Below are 25,579 nucleotides of genomic sequence, written 5' to 3' on the forward strand. Positions count from 1 at the left end.
TGTGTATCAAGTGCTATCTCGGCACTTCGGCTTCTTCAGTTTCCGCTTCCACAAAACACCTGGTGTTTTCAATCACACTACGGAGTATCTCTCGACGCTATGCTAATGTCCGTACAATCTTTTAATTGCCGCCTCGTGCCAGTGTCGGAGGTCGCCTCGAAGCGAAGACATGGCATGCCAACCGGCTAAAAAGTCGCAACAACTCACGGCCAGGTCCGACAATGCCCAAGCAGCTTCTGTCTCCCATCATGTCACTTGGACATGCGCATCCAAACACCAGCGCGATGACGAGCTGAGGTGACTTGGTTGGCTTCAGATGTCCAGCTCCCCGATAGTCAGGTTTAGCTTCACCGAGGCGCAGATACGGGACCCCGTTGACCCTCCCCCGCAGCCACTGGCGACGGGGTAATGATGCAGTGAGTAATCGATTGCCAAAATAGTCGAGTTCATTCCATTGTATGCAGGACAGACAAGACGGCTGGGACAAGAGAGCACTTGAGATCCACCGTCGCTTGTGGCGGCCGTCTTCGGTTGGCTGAAGACTACCGACATGGACTGTGGCACACTCTGAAGAAACCATGTTGTCTGGGCCTCTAGCATCATACCTATTTTGTCCGATCGTCGGGCAACAGGGTACTGTCAGGGACACAATATGCCTTGCATCGTCCATCGTCCCGATGGCCACGAACGCTTCAACGTGGATCCCTTGCTCTCCATTTGTTCAAACTAAAAAAGCAACTTTATATCCCGCCCATCTCGTCTTCGTTGTCGTAATCAGTTTCCCCTGTATTCTGTGTTGCCATCAGCTTACACCACCATCACACGCGACTTTGCCAACCATCTACATTCTTTGCCATCGCGTTGCAATTGGCGCACAACCAGGTCTCTTGACGCTCAGAAATTTCGTCAATTGTTCAGTCAAGAGAGCAGATAACCCAACTTCAAGTCAAAAATCCTAGCCGCGAGGCCATAGTCTTGTCCCTAGTCAAGGAGAACAAGACGAACTACTTTTGCCGGCTTCAGCAGGTTTCCGGCCAACAACCGCCAGGATTCAGCAGGTTTGCCTGATAATAACCGCTCAGTTTCGTCAAACCCATATCACTTGCCATTGTGACGCTTATTCCTCCGGAATCTGCGTATTTATATACTTAATTATACCCCCCGTTCGATACAACGAGATCACCACCATGGACGAGGATCACGGCCCGGACACCATCGCCCCTGCAAACGCATCACTAAGGAATAGCATCGTCCAGCACATCAGGTTTCGCCTTGACAACGTCCGTCATGCATTCACCACGCGCGACGGACTCATCGGTGACTACGACTACGGCTTCCTACTGAGACCAAATCTCCCTTTTATGAAGAAGAGTACATACCGCAGTCCCTTTTTCGGCCTCAATGACAAGATGCCCGTGTGTCTAGGGCTCCTTCTAGGTTTGCAACACGCCTTGTCCATGCTTGCTGGTGTCATTACTCCTCCTCTTATCCTGAGTGGTAGTGGAGGTGCCAACCTCGACCAAAGCCAGCAGCAATATCTGGTTTCTACGGCCCTAATTGTTTCTGGAATCTTGTCTGCCGTGCAGATTAACCGCTTCCGAGTTCCCAAGACGTCGTAAGTTACTCCCGGAAACTGTCTCCCGTCACATTAACTCGGGAAATCCTTTTCTAGACAGACAACCAATGGCCATGGAACGCAAACACTGACACCTCTATTCCAGGTATTTTATTGGAACCGGCGTTCTTTCCGTAGTCGGCATCTCCTTCAGCATCATCCCAATTGCCCAAGGCGCCTTTAGGCAAATGTATGCCAACGGCTACTGTCCTTCTGATGAGGGTGGTGCTCTGTTACCCTGCCCCAAAGGTTACGGTGCCTTGATCGGCACTTCCGCAGTTTGTGCCTTGACCGAAATCTTGATATCGTTTTTGCCACCAAAGGTTCTCCTACGAATCTTTCCGCCGATTGTTACTGGCCCCACGGTTATGCTAATTGGTATCCATCTTATCGAGAGTGGTTTCAAGAATTGGATGGGAGGCAGCGGACCCTGCGCCAATCCTGCATCTGCAGGCGACCAAGCCAGCTTTTTTGCTCTCTGTCCGAATATCGGATCGCCACACGCTCTGCCATGGGGATCCCCGGAGTATCTTGGTCTAGGATTCTCAGCCTTCATCACCATTATCCTCTGCGAACGATTTGGATCCCCAATCATGAAGTCTACCTCTGTCATCTGGGGACTCCTTGTAGGATGTATCATTGCAGCAGCATGCGGGTACTTTGACCGGAGTGGGATCGATTCGGCTCCAGTCGCGTCGTTTATTTGGGTACACACGTTTCCTCTCACTGTTTACGGGCCGCTTGTTCTGCCCATTATGGCCGTGTTTATTATATGCGCCACGGAGGCTGTGGGCGATATCACGGCGACCTGCGATGTCTCCCGCATCGAGATGGAGGGACGTATTTACGAGTCCCGTATCCAGGGTGGATTGCTTACAGACGGCATCAACTCCGTCATTGCTGCTATGATGACCATGACGCCTATGAGCCGATTTGCTCAAAACAACGGCGTAATTGCCCTGACGAGATGTGCAAACCGCAAGGCCGGCCTTGCCTGCTGCTTCTTCCTCATCATCATGGGAATTTTTGCTAAATTCGCCGCAGCCCTTGTTGCAATCCCTTCCGCTGTCCTGGGTGGCATGACGACATTTCTTTTCGCAGCAGTGGCAGTATCCGGAATGGCTATCATCGCCCGCGGAACCGACTTTAATCGACGCACTCGCTTCATACTCACCACGGGATTGGCTCTGGGCTACGGCGCAACCCTCGTGCCCACCTACTTTGATAAGATTTTTGCTTATTCGGGCGACAACCACGCTCTGAAGGGCTTCCTCGATGCCGTTGTTCTTATTATGGAGACGGGGTTCGCGGTGACAGCAGCGGTCTGCATGGCACTCAACCTGGCATTGCCTGAGGAGATGGAAGATGAAGATGTCAATGTCCAGACAGTGGAGCTAACAAGAGGGAGCACGCCTCCCGGCAAGGGCGAAGTTGCTGAGGAAAGAGGGAAATCCAAATAGCGTGTTATAAGGGGCGCATGATGAAAAGTATAGGAATTGAGTGTGAATAGATCTATCTTATGGGAAAACAAGAATCCTGGTACCCTGGAGCTTGGGAGAAGGAGTCTTCGAGGACTGGGAAAAGTTAGCATTACATCCTCACTACCCTCTGCAATGAGGATAAACATGCTCATGGTGTATTACGTGGTTATTTACGGTTCCCTAGCCTAGGTACGGCTAAAATACAGTGTTACTAGATGTCCTGCATCTAGCCCTTTATTTTATTTCATTTTTAATTAACTCAATATCCTCACTACGCACGTACCAACCTAATCCTGGACGGAGTTGAGTATATTGCCACTGACGGGGCATGGAGTCTAAATAATTATCCGCTTCGAAACCCAACCAACTGAGCGCATGCCAGTCGTATTCACCACTCGAGATTCGGTGATTATCATCCCACCCAAAACAAAGATTGCCCATGCACAAGAACACCATGTTTTCTTCCATTAGTCTGCATTTCATCTCGATAACACATTGAGGAAGCGGGACGAATTGTTAGGCAAAGCGGATTAAATTGGTGGCTGACGCTGGCAAGCAACCGGAGCCGGCTGTAGCTTCCCGCTTTACCCCTTTAATATGATATATATATGAGGCCGTGCCCGTGTCTTATTAATTGAGGGTAAAATACTCCCATTACCCTGCGCTGTATCGATGCATGCCCCAGTGTCTTCCGCCAATATCAGCCAAATATCACGGCATGAATGACAAACCCACCGGCAAGTCTGAGAGAAGGAAGAAAAAAAAGAGAATGAAAGGTCATGTGCATCATCCCGTGTTTCGCAATCGACAGTAGGTTATGCCCCTCTTCATGCCCCCAAATTTCCGTCATGAGTGGCGTCTGACGGGACCACACCATCTGCCGATGGGTATTTGCTGGCGCACACACAAAAAAGAGATGGCAATTTCAACGTTTGGCATGGGCAAAAACCGTTTTCTGGATTTTGCGCTCTAAATTGCCACCGCCGGACAGGAACCTCCGTCCACGCCTGCTCCACCGGCCGGTCTCTGCCAAGGCGCAATACTGGCCACTGATTGCTCTGCCCTGGCCCGCTTTACTTCACACTTGCCTGATCAGTAATACACATACCAAGCAGGTACCTAGGTAGTTACCTACTGTACGTCGGGATCATCCCTTTTGTACTCCGTACCTCACACTATCACTATCCAATGACACGCCAGTCCATGGCCGAGGACTGCACACTGCCCATACAAGCCGGACGTGGATAATGTTGCCTCAAACAAAGATGGGGAGGAGAGGGGCTCCTGGGACACAAGACCCTTTCCATTGCGCTGGCCATGCCTTGGGAGAATGGCTGCTTACTTACATAAATAGGAACCTGGTGGGCAGATGATGATGGTTGCTAGTCAAGAAATGGTCAAAATGGAGTGAACCTATGACTTCTGCACCCCCCAATCTCCCAAGCGCCCTCCCTTTTTTTGCTGCTGGTTCCTTCCTCGAGGGATTCTCGTACATGTGTCAACCAGTGTCTTTCTGAATCATAGAGTCGCACTTGGACCTGCCCGTGGGGAGCCCAAGGAGTTCCTGGACTGGATTCCCCCAAGATTATGGGGCTCGATTCCCGGGAGTCTTTTCAAGTTCCGAGGATCGAAATTCCCAACTCGGCTCCGTTCATCCTTCAACTCACCATCGAATACCCCGTTGAGCCGTTGATCCGCCGTCACAGAACCCCAGTTGGCCGGTTGGTCGTTGCGAGACGTCCCGTCTAGCCCTTTCAAAGACGGGGTTATGAATACAATCACCACTTCACCCACGACTGGTGACCTTACTGCCCCGACGACCTCGCCTACCTCGCCTACCTCGCCTACCAACTCATCACCCTTCTCCGCCACGGCCAAGAGCCACCGTCCTTCTGACGGTGCTGCTGTCGCCAGTGGAAGCGGTATAGGTCTTGCTGCTAATCGACGTGCGAGTTCCTCTGCTGGCTCTGGCTCTGCTACCAAAGCCCGGTCGTCTGCCCGTGGCTCACGTTCCAGCTCGTCCAAATCTACGCGAACCGAAGGATCTCATTCAGAGCCCAGGCCGCCCCGAATTGTGTACGGTCGCGGCACAATAGAACGTCTTCCTACGGAGCTTAGCCGCTTGCGTGCGTCCTCGCCATTAATCGTCTCGAGTCCATCAAGAGTCGCTTTAGCCCGACGCATTCAGAATCTCATCCCGAACCTTAACTCGCGGATCCTCGACTCGGCCGTTGTTAACGTACCAGCTCGTGTTGTGGACGACGCAGTCTCCCGTATAGACGATCGGGACGTCGTCATCAGCGTCGGAGGAGCCTCGGCTGTTGGGTTGGCCAAAGCTATTGGATGTCGCAAGGGTATTCCTCACGTTTGCATTCCTACAACATACAGCGGATCCGAAATGATGCCTCTGCTCCTTGATGCGTATCCCGCAAGACACAGCAACATGGGAGATATAGGTAGCAGCAGCGACGGTGGCAGTAAGTCAGGTGGTCGCCCTCGCCGCGAGCGTGAGCAGGGCTCGTCCTCATGCCGCAGCAAGGGAGCACGCACCACTTCCTTCCGTGACCCGAGAGTTTACCCTTCGGTCATTATATATGACGAAGATCTCGCAACGAGCTTGCCCAAGCGAATATCTGCACCCACTGATGAAGCAGCCATGGCACGATCAACTGAGCTGCGGAAAGAAGACGAGACCTCGCAATGGAGCTATATCCATCTCCCTGGTGTCTAAGGTGAGGTATCGGCTATATCTCCATAAAATTGGGATAGTGTTAGGATTTATTTCACGGACAGTTCTTTCGCGCCGAACTCGCCTAGTTTTGCGAAGCCAGCCAGAATCTGAAAATAGGGTTTGTATCATTCTGCTACAGGTTTCGCTTCTGACAGCGTATGCGATCTGGCTGAGTTGATTTCTGTCAAGAAGAGGTGATGAATACAAGGACTACAATAGGAGCCCGCCTCCCATGTCCTTGCTCCAACTCTTGACAACACACCTATCCGCTGGAGTTCGGTTTTGTGATGTTTCAGCAGCCCGCATAAGCTCTGCCGCAGAATGTTTGACCAGAAACAGCTCCTGACATCTATCCTAACCTCACCGCAAATTGCAACGGATGGCACACTCCCCAAAATGCTGTCTTTTCTTTTCTTTTTCCTTTGCTGTCACTGGATGAAGTCGGTATTTTGAAAGCAGGGTCGCTTTCACTTAGCTTGTTTTATTGCATACGGCCAAACGGAGGCATGAAAGGGGCTAAATAACAGCTGCATGGCCGAACAAGGTCCCGGTTTCTGAGACAGCGTGACCAGGCCACAAATCTTAGAATGGGCATTTTCAACAACAGTCGACGTACACGCAGGTGGACAATGGTACTACTTACATCTTCACTACAATGTCCTTGGCTGGAGTTGGAAGTCATTTACGAACATATGGGGTAACTGACGTAACACATTACACTAAGATAGCAAGGGACAGGGGGGAAAAAATTGTACAATTCAAATATGCAATGAGGATATATTGAGTGTATTTCTAGGTTTTATCTAGTTTCGTGACATTAGTACAAAATGGCAAACTCGTCTCAACACCACTCCTGTTACATTCTGGTAAGAGGCGGCAAACGTATTCCGATGCCAATTAACCTATAGCAGAGGCGGGCGGAATGATTACCTTTGGCGCGCTTGCATGGCTTTACCCCTATATGCAAACTCTGCTTTTATTGCTGCTATCAATTCTTGCTACTGTACATTTAAAAACGCCACATCTGTAAAATTTGATTGCATTCCGCCGAAACTAGAAATCTCATCTCGTAGTTTTTAGATTCTATTATCAATCGAGTCCCTCGAAGCCCAGGACTCCATGCGCGCCCATAGGACCAAGCTTGCTCTTCTGAATCTCCTTGCGTCGCTTGGCCCGGCGCTTCATTTCCTCCACGCCGTCATCCTCACTATCATCATCGTCGTCGTCGTCACTGTCATCGGCGGCGGGTCGCTTGCTGTTGCTTTCTCCCCCGTGATTCTCGTCATCATCACCTTCATCCAAGTCTTCGTCGCTGTCTCCGCCCTGCAACTCAGACAGTTCCTCCCACACTTTGACGGTCTTGCCGCCAGCGCTGATCAGCCGGTTGCCGCAGTCGAAACCTAGCGATATAACGGCCTCCATGTCGTCGTGTCGCAGGTTTGTAGACCTGTCAACCTCCCTCTTGACCAGGTCGACGATGCGTAGACTGCCGTCGCCAACGCCGCACACCACTTTCTTCCCTAGACCCATTTCGTGGGGAATTGTAACCATGGCGTCGATGCTCTCGCCGCCTCCTTTGCCACCATCAACAATGATTCGTTCCTGCTGGTCGTCCCATGATCCCTTGTCCCAGAGCGTGAGCACACCGCTTCCGGAACCAATTGCTATCACGCCGTTATTGCGCTTGGTCTTGGGTCCCATCCCAGGCATGAAGCATGCACTAAGGAGCTCGTCTTCTTGGTCCTCGCTGCGTACCAAGACACCACGACGAACATCGGTCACTGCAAGCGTAGTGCCGCCCGTGCTGACCCATTGTTTCGAGAACCCGCTCGTGCTTTCTTCCGACGGCGGGAGAGGTGTGATGGACGAGACGTAGTCGGAATGGGGGAAATGAGTCTGCGCTGGCTTTTTCCCCGGCGCGCCGTCCCGCAGATCGACGATATGAAGAGCTCCAGAGTCGGTCGCCAGTAAAAGACTTTGCGGATTGAGAACATGCAGCAGTGTTGGTGCGTCCGGGACAGAGGTGGTGCTCGGGATTGCGATTTTCGAAATTACCTTTCCGTTGCTTGGGTCGAAGTATTTGACTAGGGAATCGGTTCCGGCAGAATACATGGCTAAGCGACACCCGTTAGCTCTCTTCTAAGCCCTGCAGAGGGGACAACCAAGACATACCCTGGCCGTCATGGCTATATGCCAAGCACCTGCAGCTTCCTTTGTGTCTCCTCGTCTTCCAGACAGTGTCGACCATGCCCTTCCCGCCGCTCAACACGCTGCTATCCGCATCGGCATCGTCCTCAGAGGCGTTGCTTGGTGGCAGTCGAAACGTTTCCACGTGGCCGTTGGATAAACCTACGGTGAGAAGCGGTTCGGTAGGGTGCAGAGCTGTTGTGAAGACATCCGACTGCAGCGGCAGCGTGCAAAGGTTCTCGAACATGGCGGCAGGGATAGCTTCGTCGCAACGTGGATCTGGTTCGAGGAAGTCTGTGAACAGCACAGGTTGAAGAGAAAATTTGGTGGAATATCCCTTCGGTACCTTCTTTGAGATACTCTCGAAGTACTTGCGTCGGAAAATGTTGCCACGGTGCTACTATGTTCGGACAATTGGACTGTTTTTAAGAGAACTCACTGTTGAAGGAGGATTTTTTTATAATTGAGCTCCAGCCATCTCGACGTCAGAGGTGCAGCCCACTTTAGCCATTGTACGTACAGTCCAAAAGTGGACTGGACAATCTATTCGCACAGTACGTGTGCCGGCTACTACAACCGCAGCAACTGTGGTTACACATTTCGGCTCGGATGTCAAGACAGTCACTTCTTTCATGAGCCAGGTATTTGAGCTCATTGTGTTTAGCGTGATCATAGCCCAAGATTCCATGATATATATCTGGCGCTGGAAGACGATACTGGCCATTGGCAATTAATTCACGGCATTTTCGGGGATAAGGACTGGGTATTGAAGGCGGGAGACTCGTGTGCAGTTTGGAGAAGGTTTGGCAATGGAAGTTCTATCAATATGGGCGGTAGCCTGGTTCTTCATTCTGTCCACCATGGCAGCATCGACACACGAGCCCTTTGCCCCTCGCTGCGTCATGTATCTTACGGGGTAAGCTGTGCCGTCGCAATGCGCAAACTGTCACAAAGCGACTAACAATCACCACAGTCAGCATAATGTGGTCCCATCAGACCAGGAGCTCACGAAACATATTACGCATGTTGTACTCGCCTTCATGAGATCTGACGTCTTTAATTCGGACCAGCAATCCCCGGAATTCCCTCTCTTCACAACTGTGGGAGAGGTCCGAGAGAAATTTCACCATGAAACGAAGGTCATGGTCGCCGTTGGTGGTTGGGGAGACTCTAAAGGGTTTGAGGAAGCAAACAAGGACGCCAAATCCAGGGAAAGGTGGTGCGAGAATGTCAAAGAGATGATTGACCTGACTGGTGCGGATGGTGTCGACATCGATTGGGAATACCCTGGGTGAGTTTCTCCACGAGGGAGCAGCGTCCCGTATCTTCTCAAACTGACAAGAGTCAAAATTCAGCGGCAACCGCGACGACTACAAGATTATTCCAAATGAGAAGCGCAAGTGGGAAATTGAAGCCTTCGTGCAGCTGTTGACAGACTTGCGCGTCGCCATTGGCCGCGAAAAACTACTATCGATTGCAGTCCCGGGCCTTGAACGAGACATGATGGCGTTTACGGAAGAGACTGTACCCAGAATCGTCAAACAAGTCGATTTCATCAACGTCATGACCTATGACTTGTTGAACAGGCGTGACACCTTGGTCAAGCACCACAGTGGTGTATCTGCGTCCCTGGAGTCAATCGAATCCTATATGGCACGGGGAGCTTCAGCTCAACTGCTCAACTTGGGGCTGGCTTACTATGTAAAATGGGCCATGACTGAGGAGTGTGATCCAGGCCACCCATTGAGTTGTGCAACACAACTTTTGGAAGATCCAGAGACTGGTGCTGATCTGGGCAGAACCGCTGCCTTTAGTTGGCATGACAAAATACCAGAGGAGTTGGAGAAATCCTTCTCTCGAGCCGTGACGGATGGCAAGTACTTCGAAGACGGCAGTTTTGGCTACCTGGACGTTGAGGAGACACGATGGTGGACGTTTGATACGCCGAGCGTCATTCATCGCAAGTTCGAAGACATTGTGAAGGAAAGGAGACTCGGAGGTGTGTTTGCATGGGGCCTAGGCGAGGATGCCCCGGTTTTCTCTCACCTGTCAGCAACGCTGCATGAACTCCAGAACCTGACAAGGGACGGCATGGGAGAAGCAGCAAGTAAAGATGAACTATAACTGTCGAAACTGCGTTGCTACTAATGCGGCGATGCCACGAGATATGCTTCTTCAATCGGCTTGGACCATTCTGACGAGATTCGTCCTTTGCTGGCAAGTGGAGAGGGTGGATAGGCGCTGAGCCTGTAATGCAACGCTGCTTTAAACTGACAAGCCTAGGGATCGTCGTCACTCGGGTTCCTGGATGAACTGAAATCATTTCAAGAATTTCGCCCTCGTGCTCGCATAAAGCTGAGTCATGATCGAGTTGACAAGGTGAGTTGATATTATTGTACCTAGGATGTTTTAGCTACTGTTCAAGCAAACTGCGCAATGCTTGACTGGTATACGATCCCGAGATGGCGTTCTGAAGATTAACTTTTACTGAGAGCATCCCACGTGGCAGCATGTGAGACCTGCAACGGGCCCAAAACTTATCTACCCGTCAGCGACTAAGTGGACGATCCACTTAGTCAGCCACAAAAATATGGGACAGTTATAAAATACTAGGATAGCTGTTACTTACTTTTATTCTTTTTACTATTAATTCACCTATTAAATATAATTATTAATTAATGTATAATTATTTAAAATTACTCTTTTTTATTATACTTAACCTATTTAAGAGTAGCTTTTTACTTTTAATAATAAAAGCTATTAATTTAATAATATAATTAAAAGCGCTTAAGTAACCTTATTATATAATAATAATATTATAATAATAACCTTAAATATTTATATAAGAAGCTATTAAATACTTTAAAGTTAATAAATTATTTATTTAATAAGCTATTAATACTTTTTTTATATCTTTTTAAGTGGTTTTTAATTATTTATAAGCTATTAATAATAATAAAGATAAAGCTTTTATTACGTATATTATTTAAATATAAAGAAATAGTTTTTTAGCTATAAAATAATAAATTAAAGATATTATAAATACTTTATAAAGATAATAAGACTCTTTAAGCCTTTTATTATTTAAGATATAATATTTTAAATAAATTATAATTTATTTAAAGCTTTTAAAGATTATAATTAAAGCTATTAATAAGGCTAAAAGGTTATTTAAAATAGCTAATATTAAAATTATTAATAGCTTCTTTTATTACCTTTATAATATAATAAATAAATATAATATTAGTCTATTAGAGATTTAAAATAAGAATAAAAGTAGTCTTTAAATTAATTACCTTTATAAGTAAATTTATATTATTATAATTATTATAATTAAAAGATATTATAAGAAAGTTTTAAATCTAATAAATAAAAAGTTAATTACCCTTATAAGCTCTATTAATACTATTAATAATTAAATTTCTTTTTAGCTAATATTTAAGACCTTTTTAATTAAGTTTTAAGTTAAAATTAAAGGGAATAATAATATTTACTTTATAAAATTTAAATTAAGCTTTAATAATAATAATATTATATATAATTAAATACATGAATTTAATAAGAGCTTATAAAAGTATTTAATAAAGGCCTAATAAAGTAAAATAACTCTATTATAATAGTTTAATTATAATAAGTAGCTTTATAACCTTATAAGACCTTAAATTTATTATAAAAAGCCTCTTTAAGCTTATAAATAAAGAATATATTAATTATTAGTTATTAATAGCTTTATAAGATATACTTAGCTTAATTTTATTGAATATTATATCTTATTTAATATTATTCTTATTATATTTTTATTATATTTAATATATATTATTTAATTATTAAATATAAGCGTTTTTTAGCTTATAAAAAATACCTATTAAAAAGTAATTTAATTATTATTATTATAAGAAAATTTAACCTTTTCTTATTAAATATTTATTATAGCTTTTAATAAAATATTTATAAAAGGCTTCTTAAAGTATAATATTATATTAGGCTTTATAAAAAGTAATATTTTTCTCTTAAACCTTAAGCCTATTATTATTAAAATCCTTTAAAAGTAATAGAAACTTTAATACTTAATAAATTTTATCTTATTAAGTCTATTATTAAATAAATAATAATTTTAAATAATTATTAATATTATATAATTAATTTAAAATTATGATATTAATATTTTATTATCTTTAACTTATAAGAGGCTTTAATAAGCTAATTAGGTTATAATTAAGGCTTATATATTAGAATTATAAGTAAAAAGCTTTATTTATAATAGAAATAAATATATTAAACGCCTTATAAATTATTATTATTATAAAAAATAAGTTAAACCTTTAAGTTAATTTATTATAAGCGTTAGCCTTAAAGATATTTAAAAATAATAAGCTAAAATTATTATAATAAAAATAAAGAAGAAAAGCTAATATTAATTATAACTTACTTAATTAATATTAAGATAAGAGATAAAAAAGATTAAAAATAAATAATAGCTTAATAAAAAATATACTATTAATAAGTGTAAGAAAACCTTAACCTTTAAGTAATAGCTTTAATATATTAACTATTAGCTTAAATACTTATTTTTAAAGGCTTAAAATAAAACCTTTTTTAAATTATTAAATTATAAGAAAAATAGCTTTATGATTAATATATAATATCTTTTTAAAGTTTAAGAAGCTATTTAAAAAGCTTAATAATAATAAGATTACTTAATTCTATTAATAATAGATTAAATCTTTTTAGAATATTTTAATAATAATAATATTATTTAATTTAATCTTAAAGCCTTTAATAATAATAATAATAATAATATTTATAATAAATTTAACACTTAAATTACTTAAGAAGCTACTTAATATACTAAAAATACCCTTATTAAGCCTAATTAACTATTATAATTATTATTATTAGGCTTATTATACTCTTAATAACATGTATAAATTAAAGAAGCTTATATAAGGCCTTATAATTAAATTTAATAGTATATTAAAGAGTATTAAGCTAATAAAGTAATTATAAATAAATAAGATCTTTAATTATTTTTATAAAAGCTTATTAAATACTATAAGCGCTTATAAATAGCTTTTATAATTAAGCTTAATTTAATTAACCTCTTTATAGCTTAAAAGAGCTTAAATTTATTATTTTTTACATTTTTATTAAATATTATGTGGCGGCATTTGCGCTTACAAGTCGGAGGAAGTCGGATAGTGCATTTAATCGTAGCCACGTTATTAGTATAAGAGGATAGGCACACGTATAAGTCTTTAATTTAATAAGTTTCGCCTTTATAATTAAGTTTATAAGATCTTTTATTAATGTTTTACTAAGTTATTTAATTAGCCTTATACGAGCCTATACTATATAGCTAAATTATCTAAGTTATTTAATTACTTATTTGCACTTATAATAGGCTATAGCCTACGATACGTGTAATTAGGACTACGAGTATTTTAAAAGCATTTAATCACTCTATTTAAATTAATTTACTGCTTATTTAGGGACCTTATTAGCCTTAAGAAGTGAGTTACGAGAATTGGAAAGTAACTAGATCGCGATACCGCGTATAGAGCTACTAGTGTGTGTGTGTGTCGCGTTTAGGCCAACAAAATATATATATACTTAAAAGCCTTTTAATAATTAAAATTAAATATATTTACCTTTATAAAGCTACGTAATATAAAAAAAATCATGCTTTTATACCTATACAGGCAATTTACATGTAAAGGTCTAGGTGGGAACTATCCCGGAATTTTGTGGCCAACTAAGTGGCTAGCCCACTTAATTGCCAACGGGTAGAACAAGTGTTGAAGATGCATTTAACCCCGCACGTGCTCTAGCGTTCGGGATCTGACGTAGGGATAGACACCAGGCCCCTTCTGTATCAAGGAACATTTGTTTGGGGCATATCTCCCGCGACGAATCATTATGCTCACTTGGCGCACGCAGCATGACCGCCAAGGTATCCATGCATCATGCCCAGTAAATTTGTTGAGATCCGTGTTAAGCCACAAGTTACAGGATTGACCAAGTCTAATGCACGTGGCCAATATCTTTGCACAGCGAGAAGAGATGGAACTTCTGGGCCTGGCAGAGAGCATTGGGCAAAGATTTACTCCGTACTCCGTATTGATTTGTGATATCGCTATTACACGAGGCCCCTTGTTTCCATAGGGTACTCCACAGCAACCTGGGAATAATTTCCCGCAAAACCCAAGAATGACCGACATGAGAATGGAATCGAAGCAACGGCAAAGGGAGTGGAGCACAACAAATTAATAACTACTCCGCATCCAAAACGAAACGGTCAACCATTACCATCTGCTCAACATCCATGCCCGGCTTTAAGGTGTGGTCCACCGAATCGACCCCGGTCACAGCGACATCCCGAGAGTATGTGTTGGGTGTCTAGCTAGGTGTATGTATTCCAAAGCAGCGAGCACAACACTACTCACTACCATACGATTCCAGTTTGTCCATGTTCTCTGCGCCATGTGCGCCGTCCCTGAGCTGCCCCCCATGGAGAACCGGTCTGCTCAACCCCCGGCCTTGCCGTGCTTGGCTCTTCGCGATGAAGGTATAAGTAGCTCTTTTAGCCTCGTCTCTTCGGTCGCAGAGGAGCAGGTCTTTATTCACATTACTCCCGGGCCCAAGTCTGCTCTTGTATATATCGGGTTTTTGTTTCTGGAAGGATACCTTTCATTCAGCATTGCTGCGTCTCACACCTCCACCTTCTGTCTATATACACCGCGGTCTAACAATGCCTGCCGTGTCTTCGCTGCTGCTGGCCGGCTTCGTAGCCGTCAGCCAAGTTTCGGCAGCTCCTTATGCTCCGCAACCCAAACCTATTAGGAATATTGACCTGGGACCCAGGCCGTATTACCTGGTTAACAACATGACCGATGGACCTCTCAAGTCCAAGTTGAATTCGTGCTCGGAGATGACTATGAAGCCATCTACCTTCTCAATTGGCCATCGCGGCGGAGCTTGTCTACAGTTTCCCGAGCACTCCAAGGAGTCTAATATGGCCGGAGCTCGCATGGGAGCCGGCGTGCTAGAGTGCGACGTCACCTTTACCAAGGATCGCCAACTGGTTTGCCGCCACAGCCAGTGCGATTTGCACACGACCACCAACATTGTCAACATCCCAGCTCTCAATGCAAAGTGCACAAAGCCCTTCACTCCGGCAAAAGATGGAAAGCTTGCGTCGGCCAAATGCTGCACCAGTGACATCACTCTCGCCGAGTTCAAGTCTCTTTGCGCCAAAATGGACGGCTCAAACGCTACTGCTACCAACCCCAAGGACTACCTTGCCGGTACGCCAGATTGGAGAACTGACCTGTACGCCACCTGCGGCAAAGTCATGGACCACAAGGAACACATTGCCATGGTCGAGGCTCTTGGCCTTGAGCACACGCCCGAGCTGAAGGCACCCGAAGTCCCCATGCCGTTTGCTGGCAACTACACGCATGAAGTATTTGCCCAGCAGATGATTGACAACTACAAGAACGCCGGTATACCTGCCTCAAGGGTTTTGTCCCAGAGCTTCGAGCTCGAGTCGCTCCAATACTGGCTCAAGCATGAACCCGAGTTTGGCAAGAATGCTATTCTTCTCGACCAATCTGGCGACGAAGCAGGCGCGATGCCGCAAGCTGTCCAGAACTTGACCCTGTATGCAAAAGAAGGCATCAAGTCCATGGCTCCCCCAATGCACTATCTGGTTGAAGTAAAGAACGGCACCATGGTCCCCAGTGCGTATGCCAAGAAGGCCAAAGAACTGGGTCTGAGACTGATAACGTGGAGTCTGGAGCGATCTGGCCCTCTTGCTCTTGTTCATGCCCAGGGCGACTACTATTATACCGGTGTTCAAGATGCGGTGACCAAAGACGGAGACATGTACAACTACGTCGACGTTTTGGTGAGAGAGGCCGGCGTGTCGGGCATGTTCTCTGACTGGAGCGGTACCGTCACTTATTACGCCAATTGTTTTGGTATTGGTCTGAAAAAGGGGGACTAGGGGAGCGTAAAGGGGGCGCTTGGCATGATACAATGCCCTATATTTTCATGTAAATAACAATAGACACCACCCGAAGACAAAAAATCGGCTGCAGGTCACAACAAAAGTATGAAAACTGGTTCTTCTCAATGCGGAAAATGTAGCAGATTGAGCCCATGATCTCCATAAACGTTGCGTATAATGTCGCTCCGAAAATCATCAGGCTATCCTTGGTTACAAATTACTGCATGTAATTAAAACTGCAGAGTACACCCGAGGCAGTCGGACTAGCCGCTGCGTTTTGCTGGACAAGACGAAATCAAAGAAGCTCGCCAGCACACCATCCACAATACCTTCCAGTTCCGTGCCCTTGACAGACCCTATTTCTCCAGCAAATTGGTCCAGAACGGCACCAGGAAGACCCAGGGCACCAACGAGCAAGGGCCGATCAGTGTAGGATGCATGGGCCGTGCCGTGAATTGCCAGCTCAACACGCGGGCCGGCCAGACAAGGCCAAAACTGATTCCAAGTGTGGTCCGTAGAGTTGGCGGCACTGTGCCCGTACCGCCCAGCAAGAAGAAACGGCCTGCTCAAGCCCTGGCTTCGAATCGCCTCCACGAGCTGGCCGTCAAAGTCGACGCCTCCGAGAACCCTGTTGTCGTTTCGGGCCAGTGTCGCCGCCGCACCGCCGCCCACAGAATGTGCAAAAACTGCCATCTTGCCCAGGTCCAAGCGGAACCTGTCGAGAAGCGCCCAGGGAACTCGACGAAACCGGCTTCGTGCGGGTGGTCGACAATGACTGCCGCGTGGCCCTGGCTGGCGAGAGATCTCGCACCTGCTCCGTATAAAAGCCGCGAGTCTGAAAGGCCAGGCGTGAATAGCACCACGGGATACCGCTTGCGTCTTCCCTTGCCACCTCCACATGGGTTTAGCTTGACCAGGTCGCAGAGCTGCATGTCAAAGGAAGAGAAGAGCCCATCGTCGAGGCCGACTTCAGCAGCCTGTCCACCGTAATCGGCAGCCACTTTGGGCGTCATGTAGGGGACGGTAATGGACGGGCACGGCCTGCCGCTCTATTCCACGGGCAAGAAGATGGAAAACAGGATGCGACGCCCATGGCCATGGTCGTTTGGATCGAGGGGGTCGGCGGGGCGCCTTGGGTCGGTGATTGATTGAAGTCTCATATGGTAGGGACCGGATGGCGATGGTACCAAGATGGCTGATGCCGCTGTTAAGAGAGTGAGGCAAGGTATTGACTTCATGGTTCCGAAAGTTGGTTCAACCAGGACTATGAATGTATAAATGACAGGGATAGAAGGAGTCTACTGAGGAGATGAGAGTGTAATGTACTCTGACATGTCAAAGATGCGAGCCTGTGATAATAGGGAGCCAAACTCACTATATATACTTGCATGAGTCCATGCTCAAGTCGGCACGTTGGCAAGGCATGAGGCGGAACTAGGCCGAATATGACCACAATCCGACGAGATACGGCACACCTGCCAGCAGAGCTTGGCAAGTGGCGAATGATGTAGAAGACAGGCTGTCAGTCTAAGTAACAGATGAATCTTTGCTTTGCCATTATTTGTTCTTCCTGTGGCTGAATGACCAACGCGATGCATACGAGTCCATCATTGCGCGTTGTGCTTTGAATCTCGCTCGATAATTGCCCAATTAGGAAAGTGGATATTGGTGTTCGGCGCCCAGCACCGGCCGTTTACACAACAAATACCGGCGGCATTTACGTCACGCAAGACCAAGAAATATGATTTCCGGAATTAATTGGCCAGTCGCCCACGTGATGCCTTGTTGTTTGGAGATGGCGCCAAGGGTGGGATTTGATGCTACCTGTGGACTTGGCAGCTCCAAGAAAAGAGTTGAAACATGGAAAACGAAGCAAAACTGCGGAGAAAAAAAAAAAAGATCACTACCGGCCGACAACAAATATCCATCTTGTAATTTCCACGACTAAGCTATATTCGTACCTTACTGCTTCCCATGAGCTACTGCCCAGCTCTGCAATTGACGAGGCACGCCATGGCGCCTGGCCAGAAACGCAAGAATACGGTCGTCCTTTGTCTGTCCCTGCAACACCGACGCCCAGGCCTGGATTTCTTCTCGAATTGCCCCTTGTAGCACCAGATCAAGTCTCCTGACGTCGCGTCTACTTGCGGCCAGTCGTTTGAACTGAAGAGCCGCCCCCAGCATGCCGAGAGCAACCAGGAGTATAGCCACAGTCGCATTCGAGGCATATATGGGCCGTTGACGCATCGGACTCGGCGGATTCTGAGCAGGGCCGTCTTTTGAAGAGAAATGGCCGCCATTGTCTCCTTGGCGGCCGGTGAACGGCCGAGGATGCTCCCAGCCCCGGCGATGCGACTCGTATAATTGCCGGTTGGACGGGTTGCTGAGCACATTGTGAGCCGCGACGATCAGCCGGTAGCGCTCCAGGCGAACCGACTGCGGAAGACGCCGGACTCGCATATCTGCACTCGACATGTCTGGGTGATACATCTCGACAAGCTGGTTGAACCGCTCCTTGGAGTACGCAGCGCCAGGAGCAATCCCCAGGATCTCATGGGGAGTAGGGGCGGAGCTTGCCGGCCACTCGGGTAGCCCTGGCTGTCGTAGGGAGGACAGCGAGTGTCGTCGTCTGGTGTTGGAGCTCCTTGAGCCGTGGTACATGTGCGAGGCTCTGTGGAACGTCCTGGCAGCGGACATGGCTTCCAATGACAACGACAGCAAGTCCAACTCGTGGAAATACAAGAATCTATCCAAAGTTTCTCGGGGAGGACACACACAGCTAGGCAGCAACGGATGGGCCTGACGATACTTGACGGGATTTATATCGTCACCAGTCGACAATGGCATCGCCGCTTTGTCCCCGCGGTTGTGACTCTGCCGTTGCAACGACTGTCTTGAGGGGTTGGGGCTGCAACTGGCTCATAACCGCTCAGTGCCATCAAGTTTTCTGCATGTCCCTTATGCACGGCTGTGTTGCTATCAAGGTGGTTTCTCCTCTTATGGTGTGTGTGGACGGCCCTGACGGAATGTGCAACAAGGCTGCTCTTCTTTGATAACACGCGCGTTCTGAACCTAAAATATATAGTCAATTCGTTTGCCGCTTCATCGGGAAATGGATAAATTGCTGAGGGCAAAAGTCTTTCAGGAAGTATGTGATTGTCTTGGTATAAAGACTGCCCTTGTTTCATATGCTGACCTGGCAGGTTGCGCTTGAAAGGGCAGACTCTTCACCTCGTGGTCAAATTCCTTCAGAGGCTTGACAATCTCAATGTATCATGACCAACGGGGATCAAAATCGGCGACACGGAATCGGCTCTGCCTGGTGCAGCATGGAACTGGACATGTATGTGAGCAGGTTGTGATTGGACAAAACTGGCTCGAACCCTCGCATTGAATCGGAGACAAACGAGGTGGTTTCCGGGCCGTTAATCCTTGAATGAGATCGGATCAAGATTGGATCAGCATTCAACTCGTTCCAAGCATGTAGATGCTGAAAGGCTCTGTCGGCAGTTCTGTCGGCGCATGATATGTGATCGGGGCCATGACCATGATGGTGTCTCGCCATACACCACGAATAGAAACAGTCATGAAAGGGTTTTCTTGTATACATCCGAGGATACAAATCTGTAATTGAAATCCCCCCCCCCCAGGAATCCTGCATTTACCTATTTAGAATGCACCCGTTTCTTCCCGAGTCTACTGCCAGCCTGCGCGAACGCACGTCGCCGATCTACACGACTATTATCTTTGCACAAAGTCGCCGCATCATCTCATCTCCAGAGCTGAATAGAGTGCAACAGGCATTTTGTGCTGCTGCAATTGCCTATTACAAGTGTCAAATGTCGCCGCCTGGAGCGTCATGTGGCTGCGCAGAGAAGCTCCATCTGACGCGGTGTCACTTCATCCTTCTCCATCTGCTTCCACATCTTCATCATTGTCCAGGCTGTCGGCTGATGAGTGACGGCCAATGAGTCTCCAGAGAACACGACTATCAATCCTCAGAAATGCCGCTGGGCCCGTTTGATCTCCGTACCAATCGCTCCCGATGTTGCGCCTGCTCAGCAAGCCATCTCAAAGTAAGCCGCAATTTAAGCCGCAGCCTCGTCTTTGCGTTGGGAAGCATCTCACATGACCAAGTGTTCTGGTCATGTTCCTTGTAGCAATTGCGCTCGTCGACGCGTCGCATGCGTCTATCCGACCCGGAATGCTGCCACAAAGCTCATCCTCGTCGGAAGAGGCAAGCAAAAGACGGCAACAAACTGGTCGCTCAACGAGGCTGAATCGGACAGCGAGCCTCGTCGAAAGAGCTACTTGGTGCCTCCTGGACGTCTCACAGACCAAACATGCAACATGAGCTTCTTCAACGCCTTCACCAGGACGAACAACATCACCGGCCGCGTGCGCACCGCCGGCGACGAGGTCAAGCAGCTTGCTGACCTACACTCTCGCAAAGGAAATCATCTCTTCAACGCAATCTTGGCCGTCGGCGCAACGTACGCGGGGAAACTAAACCATCAGCATGTGTACTCAAAGCGGGAGGCCCTATCAATCGCGTTCCAGCATTACTCGTATTCCGTCCAAGGTCTGCGAGAAGCGACAGACGGCATGAACTTGGGCACCGGCCCACGTCTGCCGAGGCATCAAAACCAGCGTGTTTGCATTCTGTGGACGACATTCTTTCTTGGTCTTTTCGAGGTAAGCAGTTTGACCTACTCACAGAGCCGACCTTTCTTACCGAGCCGGAATGGGTCGCCTTGTCGCGAGACATGTGGACCGACGAGGAGAATCTCGCGCCCGGAAGCAAGAACACATGGACCTCGTTGGACTCGCTACTGGACATCATGGTAATGTGTTCGAGTCTTTGTGTAAGGTGAGTTGTGCGAACACTTTCAGCCACGTAGTACGCCTTGTTTGTCGTTTACCTTGCTCTACCACCCCTAAAACAAAGCATGCGGCGGCGATGCGCCAACTTTGAAGCAGGGCGGAAGCAGTCATACGAGGACAAGACTATTCTCAAGATATACCTGCATCCGATGCCATGGTCATATCCCAAGACGGACATCGTCTCTGAGAAGCACTGAGCAGCTGGAGCGCAGCCTACATGCCCGATGCCGCGCTCCCATCATTCAGCACGTCCTTGGCTTTGAATAAGGATCCAAACCATATCAGACACTGTGCCGTAGACCCAAGTATTCTTTTGGCTCGTGTTTTCTACGCTGCCATTAGCATCCACCTCTCTGGGGGTTTCGACTACGAATTGCCCCATTGCCAGCGACGTAAACTGTCAGTCCCGGTTCTTGACGAAGCCACAGTAGTGCAACATGTCTGTGCTATTCTCTGCTTCACAGATACTGGACTGAATCATGCGACTCTATCGCCTGTTCTGTTCTTGTTCCCTTTACGAATTGCCGGTGCACGATCATACTGCCAATGGCAGCGCGACACAGTCGGCGCACTTTTGGACCAGATAGGGATCGCATATGCTGTTGCTTCCGCCATCAGGGCCGACTTGACGCAAGCGTGGAAAATGAGAGCAGCTATTCCGAATTCAGAACTACAATTTGCGTGAAAATCGAGGATAATCTAGTCAGTGGCGTGTAGTTGTTATCAGAGCCTGGCGTGCGTGTTCCCTGTCCTGAGGTAGGATTTACTATCAGAGGGTTTTAGCCACCCGAGAACAAAGGACGTACTAACAGAGTATCCGAGTAACTTTGACGCAATCCCTAAGCACGTACGCATTGATGAACTTTGTGGGCGTGCTGTATGCGCGAGAGACAAGACGCATCTGCAACTCTTTCATCGGTTTCCATCATTCGTGGCGTACTGAGTGCAGGGGGAACACGGTAGGTCACGCAGCATTGTTGAAGCAGCGGGGCTTTGCTCCAACCTATTCAACGACCATAGCCGACTGATAGCTAAAGTACCACCTCCGTGTATTAGCTGTGCGGATGCTGTAGATAGTCCCTAGAAGTTAAAGAAGCCGTGACGCCGTATATCACGTCAAGCAAATGTATGGTACAGTGTCTCCTTAAAGGATGTACGGATGAACCTGGCTATACTTGACAGGTCTATCTCGCAACTGATGACAGCTGCTTTGTAAAGATACACACATCCATGTCTCAATTGTAAAAGCCCCCATGATAAAAAAGGGTAGAGAGCCAATACGACGGGTTTATTAGATATATAATGGAATCGCCCATGTTTGATGGAATCTCTTGCAATTTGGGGTTCCTTGATATAGGCTGCAGCCTTGCTTAAGTTGAATAGCTTCGTACTTGAATATGATAGGTTGCTAGCGATACGGAACTCTCGGTTCTTGACACTTCTTCTTGGGCACGGGTGGTGAAAAACTCCTGGATGGAGTGTATTCAGTAGCCAAGCAGACCATCTACGAGTCTATGTGACGGTCTTATAGTGTACCCAGAAGGTGCGAGGGTCGTCCATAATGCGTTGAATCACGAGAGACCACACTCGGGGTGTCACCCCCCATTGTCTACTTCTGACTCTGACACTGGGCTTTCGACCCCGTAACACGCCAACAAATGGGGCAATTGACACGTGCTCGAGGTCCATGACAGACAGGCCGTCAGCTCGCTGTTCTCTGAGGCAGAGCCAGCAGGGAACTGCAGTCATGGTGACGGCTCAGACGAACTGCTTTCGCCGCATGCTCCAGAGGAGATACCACTCCAAGTTTTGGTTCAGCAAACACTGTGATCGACTCCAGCTGTAAAAAATGAAATTGAGGACCGCAGAAATGACTTGACCAACTTTTCCTCTTGGGCCATCCGTCATATGTGCCACCGATGGCGCTGCTGGCCTCCAACTCTTGAGCCACAACTTCTGCTCCAGCTTGGAGATGGTGCGCCTGGCACATCGCGCAATCTTCTGGAGCCGCCTACAAATATAGGGCAAGCTTGGGTTTTATGTCAAAATAGCACAGGCGAAAGAAACGAGACACAATGGGTCCTGACGAGGTGCCTGCTTGACCCCGCGAGACCGCTTCGTCTTCAAAGTGAAGGACGCACATTACCTAATAGGATCAAGCTTCCAAAGACAAAAACGGGGGTCTTGACCTTTGCGGCATCTTTGATACCATCCTAGGTTAACTGATTTGGCCGCATGTCGAAATTGTAAAGCTGGTGCTACCGACAATGGTATATCTGAAAACTGCCCGAGCTGAAAAGAGACCCATGGAAACGTGCTATTCGCAGTCTCAGCGGATCGTAGTTCTCAGCGCCAAGACCACGTACAAATGCTTTGAACAACCCCAGCAATCGGTCCCCGGGCAGATAGTGGCCCGTGGAACCCATTTTTTATTGTATGTTGCCCAGCATGATGATCGCGTTGTGCAGGCGCAGAAGCGACTGCCACTGTACGCAACGCTCCCCTCGCTTCATTCAACGAGAATCTGCAAGCCTTTGCGCCTTTTGTTTTCGAATCTCAGTGCTGCTGATTTTGCTTTCAAAGCTCTCACCAGCCGCTGTGTTGCCATTGCCACCCTCAACAGGGTCAATGCCAGCGTCCAGCACATCGATTTCGTAGACGTCTAGAATTGGCCAGCCTTGGCTCTGTCTCTTGTCATTGACGGCTTGGCCACCACTGCGAGTCTCCCCAGAAACGACGAGTGCCTGAATAGACTCTTGCTTGACCGTGGGGCCATAGAGGTCGTGGAAGTCTACACACCGCACCAAGATGCGGCCGTTTCGGAAGGTAGCGTGCAATTCCTTGGTTTCAGCCTGTACGGCCTTCATGGTCGTCGCCGACGTGGTAGACCAATTGAGAAGTGTGGAGAGGAAGTTGATGACGGAGCGAGAACGAACGTCCCACGACTGAAGCTGGTCGGCGTACTTTTTATTGGCGAGCAACTCGTCGCTGGAGATGCCAACCACCAGTTCACATTGCTGCTCTTCACCCGACGGGCTCTCTTGGAGATTTAACAAGAGAATGGCAGCGTGGAGAAACAATTTGTGACCAGGATGTAAATGGTCGAATGTCCCGCCGAGGCACACTGTGGTGTAGCTTTTGGTGGATTGCTTCGGTTGCCGGGTTGTACTTGGCCCAGACGCAGAAGCCGCGTCGTTTCCGATTCCTTGTGAAGAGGTGGGTTGGGACAAGGTCAGACCACCGTCAACGGCTACGAGTTGACTCTGAAGAAGCCTCTGTTTTCCTTCGGCGTACTTGAGATAGGCGGCCTGCAGCTGATAGCCCGCCTCGCTGCTAGGATGGAATATGTGCCTCCACGGATGAACCAGCGAAGCAAACGCCGCCAAGTCTAAAACAGTCGTGTTGTTTGGCTCGTAGCATCCATTTGGCCCCGGCCGGTAGTGTGAAGGAGAAGATTGATCGTGGTCAATAAGAATCAGTCGAACATCGACGGCCCCAGGGTCGTCGGCTGCCAAATCGGTGGCGATGGACTTTTCGGCGCAAATTACTGCCACCAACGAGTACAAATCGGCCAAGAGGGATTGAGAACGTGCCCAATCTACGGATCGCGCATCGTGCTCGCTTGTTGCCGCGGGATTCCGTCTTGTTAGGACTGGTGACGCGACAGCAACGACTAGCACGGGTGCTACGTCCTGAGGAGTGTTTGGCTTATTTTCATGGCTTAGTCGAGAGATGACGGCTTCCAGGGGACGTCGGTAAGCAGCTCGAACTGCATCTTGGGTTGCGGGGTTTGGCGGCGAAGGCAGGAGCAGAAGAGAGGGTGCGTTTGCAGAGTCTGGAGAAGACATGATGACCAGTGCGACTTGGAGGCCTTGGTTTGGTGGGGGATTGAAACGATATACACGCTTGACGCTTGGTGTATTCTGCGTTTATAATGATGCGGGAGCGGGAGTTTTTGGGCCGAGGTTTGAAGCCCCAGAGTCCGTCCAGGAGCTTAGGGCACCGATTGCGGGGTACGACGTTAGTGTGCCACAAACGCCGTCATTTGTACTCGCACGGTATAGCACGTGTGAAAAGCCACTAGCAACCCAGGTGCCCATTTGCTGTCAAACATTGAATACATACCAGTACTTGACTAGGTAAATTTGGAACATGAGCCACATCCCCTCAAGGCAGCGAAGGCTCCATTATCGGTGGATGGCCCATCCTGGGAAATAATAAGTACCAATTCTTCATCTCAGCTTCGTCAAGTCATCCAGCAGCCTCACGCGAATACAAGCATGTCCCAATGGCCAGTCTGATGCTAGCATCTACTGCAACGGCTTTAGCCCCTACACCTGCTCCATAACCCGGAAAGAGTTCGTTCCGTCAACGTCAGGCAGACTCGGGACATTCCGAACCGGGTGCTTATGCATGCCATCCCCAAGTCCACATGTCTCTCAGTAAGCTGCGAGTAGCCGGCGCTGGCTGGGCTTCAGTAACCCCTTCCACGGCTGCCATACAATTCTTGGTAGTCTTTGCTCCCGACAACGTCCTGAACGGTTCCGGGGCCGTCTCGCCTCTCTTTCGTGATGCATGAGCAATGGGACAGCTAGATCTATGTGCTTTTTCTGCTCATCAATGGGGTAGCATCGAAAGCATATACTTTTGTTCTCTTGACGTAATTTTGCGGA

General features: G+C 47.6%; 10 protein-coding genes across 11 annotated transcripts; 6 read left to right on the forward strand and 4 right to left on the reverse strand.

Annotated features, from left to right (window-relative positions):
* Positions 1-17: 17 nt before the first annotated feature.
* J3458_012885 (uncharacterized protein) lies at positions 18-3,302 on the forward strand. The gene is made up of 2 exons (XM_007810519.2): positions 18-1,615; positions 1,722-3,302. The coding sequence occupies exons 1-2, from the start codon at positions 1,188-1,190 to the stop codon at positions 3,073-3,075; spliced, it is 1,782 nt and encodes a 593-aa protein (XP_007808710.2). The 5' UTR covers positions 18-1,187; the 3' UTR covers positions 3,076-3,302.
* A 1,246-nt stretch (positions 3,303-4,548) lies between these two features.
* JIP5_1 (WD repeat-containing protein jip5) lies at positions 4,549-8,453 on the reverse strand. Its single transcript, XM_007810517.2, has 2 exons — positions 8,000-8,453; positions 4,549-7,941 (listed from the first exon to the last, which is right to left on the reverse strand). The coding sequence occupies exons 1-2, from the start codon at positions 8,259-8,261 to the stop codon at positions 6,917-6,919; spliced, it is 1,287 nt and encodes a 428-aa protein (XP_007808708.1). The 5' UTR covers positions 8,262-8,453; the 3' UTR covers positions 4,549-6,916.
* On the forward strand, positions 4,572-5,827 carry J3458_012886 (uncharacterized protein; the record flags this gene model as incomplete). Its single annotated transcript, XM_007810518.2, has 1 exon — positions 4,572-5,827. Exon 1 carries the CDS (start codon positions 4,865-4,867, stop codon positions 5,825-5,827), a length of 963 nt encoding a protein of 320 aa, XP_007808709.1. The 5' UTR covers positions 4,572-4,864.
* Positions 8,454-8,584: 131 nt separating the features above from the next.
* On the forward strand, positions 8,585-10,670 carry J3458_012888 (uncharacterized protein). 2 transcript variants are annotated; one of them, XM_007810516.2, is made up of 3 exons: positions 8,585-8,930; positions 8,988-9,305; positions 9,370-10,670. In XM_007810516.2, the coding sequence occupies exons 1-3, from the start codon at positions 8,824-8,826 to the stop codon at positions 10,136-10,138; spliced, it is 1,194 nt and encodes a 397-aa protein (XP_007808707.2). In that variant the 5' UTR covers positions 8,585-8,823; the 3' UTR covers positions 10,139-10,670. The 2 variants fall into 2 exon arrangements, with proteins under 2 accessions (XP_007808707.2, XP_065974815.1); XM_066120180.1 differs by having other exon boundaries at positions 8,585-9,305; positions 9,370-10,668.
* Positions 10,671-14,262: 3,592 nt separating this feature from the next.
* J3458_012889 (uncharacterized protein) lies at positions 14,263-16,036 on the forward strand. The gene has a single exon (XM_007810515.2). The coding sequence runs from the start codon at positions 14,763-14,765 to the stop codon at positions 16,017-16,019; it is 1,257 nt and encodes a 418-aa protein (XP_007808706.1). The 5' UTR covers positions 14,263-14,762; the 3' UTR covers positions 16,020-16,036.
* Positions 16,037-16,588: 552 nt separating this feature from the next.
* J3458_012890 (uncharacterized protein) lies at positions 16,589-17,035 on the reverse strand (the record flags this gene model as incomplete). The annotated part of the gene is made up of 1 exon (XM_066120181.1): positions 16,589-17,035. The coding sequence occupies one exon, from the start codon at positions 17,033-17,035 to the stop codon at positions 16,589-16,591; it is 447 nt and encodes a 148-aa protein (XP_065974816.1).
* Positions 17,036-17,793: 758 nt separating this feature from the next.
* On the reverse strand, positions 17,794-19,552 carry J3458_012891 (uncharacterized protein). The gene has a single exon (XM_007810513.2). It carries the CDS (start codon positions 18,867-18,869, stop codon positions 17,985-17,987), a length of 885 nt encoding a protein of 294 aa, XP_007808704.2. The 5' UTR covers positions 18,870-19,552; the 3' UTR covers positions 17,794-17,984.
* Positions 19,553-19,669: 117 nt separating this feature from the next.
* J3458_012892 (uncharacterized protein) lies at positions 19,670-21,103 on the forward strand (the record flags this gene model as incomplete). The annotated part of the gene is made up of 3 exons (XM_066120182.1): positions 19,670-20,649; positions 20,742-20,892; positions 20,971-21,103. Exons 1-3 carry the CDS (start codon positions 20,151-20,153, stop codon positions 21,101-21,103), a joined length of 783 nt encoding a protein of 260 aa, XP_065974817.1. The 5' UTR covers positions 19,670-20,150.
* Positions 20,982-22,118, forward strand: J3458_012893 (uncharacterized protein). Its single transcript, XM_066120183.1, has one exon. It carries the CDS (start codon positions 21,124-21,126, stop codon positions 21,589-21,591), a length of 468 nt encoding a protein of 155 aa, XP_065974818.1. The 5' UTR covers positions 20,982-21,123; the 3' UTR covers positions 21,592-22,118.
* Positions 22,119-22,940: 822 nt separating this feature from the next.
* Positions 22,941-24,871, reverse strand: J3458_012894 (uncharacterized protein). The gene has a single exon (XM_007810511.2). It carries the CDS (start codon positions 24,752-24,754, stop codon positions 23,420-23,422), a length of 1,335 nt encoding a protein of 444 aa, XP_007808702.1. The 5' UTR covers positions 24,755-24,871; the 3' UTR covers positions 22,941-23,419.
* Positions 24,872-25,579: the final 708 nt, after the last annotated feature.

Source organism: Metarhizium acridum (genome assembly GCF_019434415.1).
Source record: "Metarhizium acridum strain ARSEF 324 chromosome Unknown scaffold_272, whole genome shotgun sequence".
Lineage (NCBI taxonomy): Eukaryota > Fungi > Ascomycota > Sordariomycetes > Hypocreales > Clavicipitaceae > Metarhizium > Metarhizium acridum.

What these genes read in the sequence shown, in the direction of transcription:
- J3458_012885 (XM_007810519.2), top strand. Translation starts at nt 1,188, where the DNA reads ATGGACGAGGATCACGGCCCGGACACCATCGCCCCTGCAAACGCATCA. An exon ending in TTCCGAGTTCCCAAGACGTC is followed by an intron (nt 1,616 to 1,721) that starts GTAAGTTACTCC and finishes CCTCTATTCCAG; the next exon opens with GTATTTTATTGGAACCGGCG.
- J3458_012894 (XM_007810511.2), bottom strand. Translation starts at nt 24,754, where the DNA reads ATGTCTTCTCCAGACTCTGCAAACGCACCCTCTCTTCTGCTCCTGCCT.
- J3458_012893 (XM_066120183.1), top strand. Translation starts at nt 21,124, where the DNA reads ATGCCCGATGCCGCGCTCCCATCATTCAGCACGTCCTTGGCTTTGAAT.
- J3458_012889 (XM_007810515.2), top strand. Translation starts at nt 14,763, where the DNA reads ATGCCTGCCGTGTCTTCGCTGCTGCTGGCCGGCTTCGTAGCCGTCAGC.
- JIP5_1 (XM_007810517.2), bottom strand. Translation starts at nt 8,261, where the DNA reads ATGTTCGAGAACCTTTGCACGCTGCCGCTGCAGTCGGATGTCTTCACA. An exon ending in ATATAGCCATGACGGCCAGG is followed by an intron (nt 7,942 to 7,999) that starts GTATGTCTTGGT and finishes GGTGTCGCTTAG; the next exon opens with CCATGTATTCTGCCGGAACC.
- J3458_012891 (XM_007810513.2), bottom strand. Translation starts at nt 18,869, where the DNA reads ATGCCATTGTCGACTGGTGACGATATAAATCCCGTCAAGTATCGTCAG.
- J3458_012888 (XM_007810516.2), top strand. Translation starts at nt 8,824, where the DNA reads ATGGAAGTTCTATCAATATGGGCGGTAGCCTGGTTCTTCATTCTGTCC. An exon ending in TGCGTCATGTATCTTACGGG is followed by an intron (nt 8,931 to 8,987) that starts GTAAGCTGTGCC and finishes CAATCACCACAG; the next exon opens with TCAGCATAATGTGGTCCCAT. An exon ending in ATCGATTGGGAATACCCTGG is followed by an intron (nt 9,306 to 9,369) that starts GTGAGTTTCTCC and finishes GTCAAAATTCAG; the next exon opens with CGGCAACCGCGACGACTACA.